General features: G+C 43.3%; 1 protein-coding gene across 1 annotated transcript in view; it reads right to left on the bottom strand.

The window, feature by feature from the left end:
- Positions 1–4,772, bottom strand: part of LOC108298877 (ubiquitin-like modifier-activating enzyme 1) — a gene marked incomplete at its 5' end in the record, with an annotated part of 13,683 nt that extends 8,911 nt beyond the window's left edge. Inside the window, 10 exon segments of the mRNA XM_017521405.2 lie at positions 483–638; positions 989–1,069; positions 1,154–1,258; positions 1,375–1,551; positions 2,084–2,230; positions 2,321–2,392; positions 2,394–2,419; positions 4,078–4,210; positions 4,319–4,409; positions 4,666–4,772. Coding sequence (XP_017376894.2) covers positions 483–638; positions 989–1,069; positions 1,154–1,258; positions 1,375–1,551; positions 2,084–2,230; positions 2,321–2,392; positions 2,394–2,419; positions 4,078–4,210; positions 4,319–4,409; positions 4,666–4,772 — 1,095 coding nt within the window.
- Between the last annotated feature and the right edge of the window lie 10 nt (positions 4,773–4,782).

Here is a 4,782-nt window from a genome sequence, read left to right as displayed (position 1 = left end):
TCTTAATATAATTGTGATCACATAGGCTCAAAAAGAGTTTGAAGGACCTCTAGAGGACATGGGACTGCATTCTGAGACATCTCTGCATCTTCCCACTAGACAAGGACAGGAACCCTTCTTTTGCTACGTCTGATGAATTTCAAATGTCTAAAGTAGTATTTAGTATGTTGGGTATAAAAAGAATGAGGGATTGTAAGCAGGCAAAATTAACAATGACCTTTACAGGAAACTTTCTAGATAATCCCTTTATAACCCAACTTCAGTTTCAACATTAACAGTGACTCCCAACAGACACAAAAGAATTGCATATTTATGAAAAATACCAATGAAAGAACACACAAGGTATTCAACACATGTTGAATGAAAAAGTAACTAGAAAAGAGCTGAAAGACAGCGACAAAAAGACCTGGGTCATTAAGATCCAAAATGAGAGAGAGAGAGCAGTAGAGAAGTGAGAGAAACTCTGACTCTGCCCTACTCACCGAGACATCCCAGGGTCGAAAGAGAAACTGTCGGTTCAGATTGGACTTCTTGATGGTGTCCATGTCTGTAAGAGTTATTTCACCACCCTCCCCACAACCTATCCCAATCATGGCAAAATTCTTGAGAAGCTCACAGCCAATGGCCCCAGCACCCACCTGAAAGACAGCAAATAAGTGACACCTCATCAGAGTGAGTAGGGACAGGGCAGAGTCACCCAACACTCCACACTCTTCCTAAATATAGGAAGAGAAGATACGAGAGCCTACTGCCACACATTCAGCTCCAGGGCCATTAAGCCTTTCATGATCTGAGGAAGGAGGCACCAGGTGAGAGAAGTAAGGCATACATTAAGCTTTCATTCAATATACAGAAAATGGAAAGGGAGATGTAGTTAGCTTTCAAGAACCAAAAGACACTCTGGTGGGAAGCAGAAAATTGAGATCCCAGAGGAGGTGGCCAGAAGACAGGGAGGTGAAAGTAACAGGTGTCCAACAGGGGCATTCACCAGGAAGTACTTCTGTTTGGCTAGCTTCTCTTGCAGGTCTGAGCCAAACACAGCCACCTGTCCATCATAACCATTCTGGTGCTGTCATGTGAAAAGAGGAAGGTCAGAGAGGAGTTGCCTTAGACATGCTCCCAGTGCCTTTCCCATGGGCCCCCTCCTATGTACTGGGAGATACTGGTCTTCCATGAAGTCTACTTTCTCCTCAGGGAGACACTCAAGGGTATCAAAGTACAGCCACTGTGTGATTGGCATAAACTTTCCAGAGCAGGCCTGAGGGAGAATGATCAGTGGTTAGTCACAGCCTAAAACAAATGGACAACAAAAGTGATAAACTCAAGGAAGCACCTGGACCACACCCAGACATGCCCTTTCCCACCCCTGCTAACCTTCATAAACTCTTGGGCAGCCAGGCCTCCAATGAAGGCATGTATAGGTGCCAAATCCCCAGCAGCAACATATGCCACTTTCTGGATGAGGTCCTCATCCAGGCTGCCTTGCTTCACTTCTGGCAAGGCTTGAGCATTCACAGCCTGTGCTAGAGTCACCAGTTCTGTTGCATCTTCCTGTTGGGCCAGAGGAAGCCATAAGAGGTCTTTTTAGGGAAAAGGTAGAAGAGAGGGACAAAGGAAGGAGGAGTAGGAGGAGGAGAAGAAGAAGAGGAGGAGGAGGAGGAAGAGGAGGAGGGGGAAGAAGAGGAGGAAGAAGAGGGGGAGAAGAAGAGGAAGAAGAAGAAAAGGAAGAAGAGGAAGGAGGAGAAGAGGAAAAGGATGAAGAAGAGGTGGAAGAAATGGAAGAAGAGGAGGAGAAGAAGAAGAAGGGGAAGGAGAAGAAGAGGAAGAGGAAGAAGAGGAGAAGAAGTGGAAGAAGAAATGTAAGAAGAGGAAGAATAAAGAGGAGGAGGAGAAGAGAAAGGAGGAAGAGAAGAGGAGGAAGGAGAGGAAAAAGGAGGAGGAGGAGGAGGAGAAGAAAAGGAAGAGGAAGAAGAATGAAGAGGAGGAGTGGGAGGACCAGTGGGAGCAGCAGCATCAGCAGACAGATGGAGAGGTAGGACAGGCTTCAGGACAAGTACCCTGGCTGGCTGGCCCACTCACATACCTTGTTGTGGGGACAAGGTGGCCTGCTATGTTGAGTACAGAACTGATGCAGTGCCTGGAAGCCAATATGTAGATGAGTAGGGCGAGAATACTTACCATAGTCTGTTATCACAAAGTCTAGCTCTGCCAGTGAGGCAAGCAAGTATTTCTATGGAAAGCAAGGTTATTAGTACCACAGCTGTGAAAAAACTAGAAATTCATGAACCACATAGTGCACATCCCCACCACCACTACTCACAAAACTGATCTTCTTAGATACTTTTACCTGATTGACGATGACCCCACGGATGTAGTCAGAGAAGCTGGAGGTAATCACAGATACTAAAGGCGTAGGGACCTAGGATATCAAAAAAGGACACAGTGTGATCTTTCAATCCATGCAGTAACCCTTCTAGCCTGCCACTCAAAATAAACAGCACCATCAAAATGAGAATTAAAAAGCCACACTCTCCCTAGCTCAAGACACTGGAGGCCTCTGCCAGGATCTCTCTCTACTCACACATGAGAATGCATCTCCTTTGGCCCCAGATCTAGCTCATCCTGCACAGAGACCCCATAACTAAATGCCACTCTGGAGAAACAAAGAAGCCCTGCATCACAAGTATTCTTTCTCTAGGAAGTGTCAGATAAGCATATTTCTTCAGCTACAGTTCAGTGAGCTTCCTAAATCTGTGATTTAAGCTTTCGTCAGACATGTTAATTTTTTTGGCCATTTTTACTTCAAAAACTTTTCTGGACCTATTCTATCCTTACCAATCCATCAAACCTGTATTAGTATTCTATCACACTTGCTATTTTTCACCCATAAGCACTTTACCTTAGCTCTTTTTTGAATAACTTGAACAGTTCATTATTTCCTACAGCTTCTTGGACCATAAGGAATTATTTCAATATTTGTTTCAATGTTCTTTTCTACCAACCTTACATACCAGGTAAGATAACCAGATTAAGATACTCAAAATATGAAACATTAAAAGGCATTACCCAGCATCCAAAATACAATTAAGAGGTAAGAGGAGAAAAAGGAATAAGCAACCAAGTTGTAGAAGATAAAGTGGCTTAAGGTACCTGTAATTGACATCCTGGAAAGAGGTGACAGGTGTGGGGGAAAGGGGGAGTTACAACACAGTAGTTTTAAAAAAGTAATCCAAATGTATTAAACTATAAATATATGAAATACATAAATCGGAAAGCCACAAACAAAGGCACACAAGGAAAATGTACTAAGGTACATCATAATCATATCATTTAAAATCAGTGATAGAGAAAATAAGCACTTTACATTTAGATGAACAAAAACAAGCTGTCTAACACAAAAATATGCAAAGAAAACACAATTTCAGACACAAAAATGTTGACAGAATATTCACCAGCAGACTCACACTTGGAAAAATGTAAAAGGTCATCTTTCGGGCAGAAATCTGGGTAACAGAAAAGGAAGAATACTGAAAATTGTGATTATGTCTGTAAAAAAGCTGTGTTTTACTCCTTAGTTCCTTTAAAATTTTTAATTGTTAAAAATGTAGAGCAGCTTATGACACATAAAAAAGTAAAATATATCATAATAGCAAATAATAAACTAGGAAATGAAAATATTTTGTTGTAAGTTTCTATTATATGTGAGGTGGTGAAACACTGGAGACTATGCTGTGTACACATTAATGATGTATGCTACAACTTCTAACGCCATTATAATTTTAAAAGTATAGCCAATAAAAACACACACGAGAGCGAGAGCGAGAGAGAGGGAAATGGAACCAAACACTGGCATATAATTCTATTGCATCTGGCAGGGAGTTCACCACCTTTCCTTTCAGTAAGATCTCATAAGACTCTCTCCTCAGTCCCACCTCATACTCCAGAGTTCTCTTTTTGGCCTTCAGTTCAATTTAGACTGTGGATAAGTGTTATCTCTTGGCCACTGGGTAAACTCCCATGAGACACAACTTTCCCATTGTTTCAGGCAATCATTTCTCATCCCCAGCCTTGATGTACCTAGGACTTTTAACTCTACAGAGTGGATGTCATTGAGTTCACTCATGCCCTGGACTTCTCTGAAGGAGACAAAGTCGCTGCTCTCAAACCCATGCCAGGCCTCATCCAGGCAGGTGACCACACCAGGGCTGTCCTAGTTGGAAGTGGAGTAGACTTTTAGAGAAAGGCCAGCGTGCCAGTAGATCGGCAAAACTGTTGTTGCTCACCAGTGTTTCCCTGAATTCCTAGAAGACCTCTTTACCTTGGTGATCATAGAAACCATAGCACTGAGTGGCTGCTCCCCATTGGAATCTCGGAGAATCATGTCTTTTCCAAAGTCACAGAAGAGATGCCTGCAGAGGGGAGTAACAGAACTGGTGCCTCAGGTCCATATACACAGGTACTCTCTTTTCCCTCAAGGTACAATGAGCTCTTGCAAAGCAAGCTCAGCTTATCAATAGCAGGAATCATATGGCACTCAGGTCAAACAGGGAGAGCAAAAATGCAGAATTTAGAATTCAGGCGACTCAATGTAACACAAGTGCAGTGGGAGCCTCCTGGCCTGAGTTTGGCAGGGGTTGCGGGAGGAAGGAAGAGGCAGGCACTTACCCAAAGAGGACCCTGGTGTCTGCCACCACCAGCTTGATTCCATGGCTGTGACAAATCTCACCCACTTGCAGCTGGCTCTCCAAGGGAGTGTTGGTAAGGACCACCACCTATGAAGAG

Source organism: Cebus imitator, unplaced genomic scaffold (assembly GCF_001604975.1).
Source record: "Cebus imitator isolate Cc_AM_T3 unplaced genomic scaffold, Cebus_imitator-1.0 Scaffold1160, whole genome shotgun sequence".
NCBI classification, from domain to species: domain Eukaryota; kingdom Metazoa; phylum Chordata; class Mammalia; order Primates; family Cebidae; genus Cebus; species Cebus imitator.
Note: the sequence above shows the minus strand (reverse complement) of the source record. Positions and strands in the feature narration are given on the sequence as shown.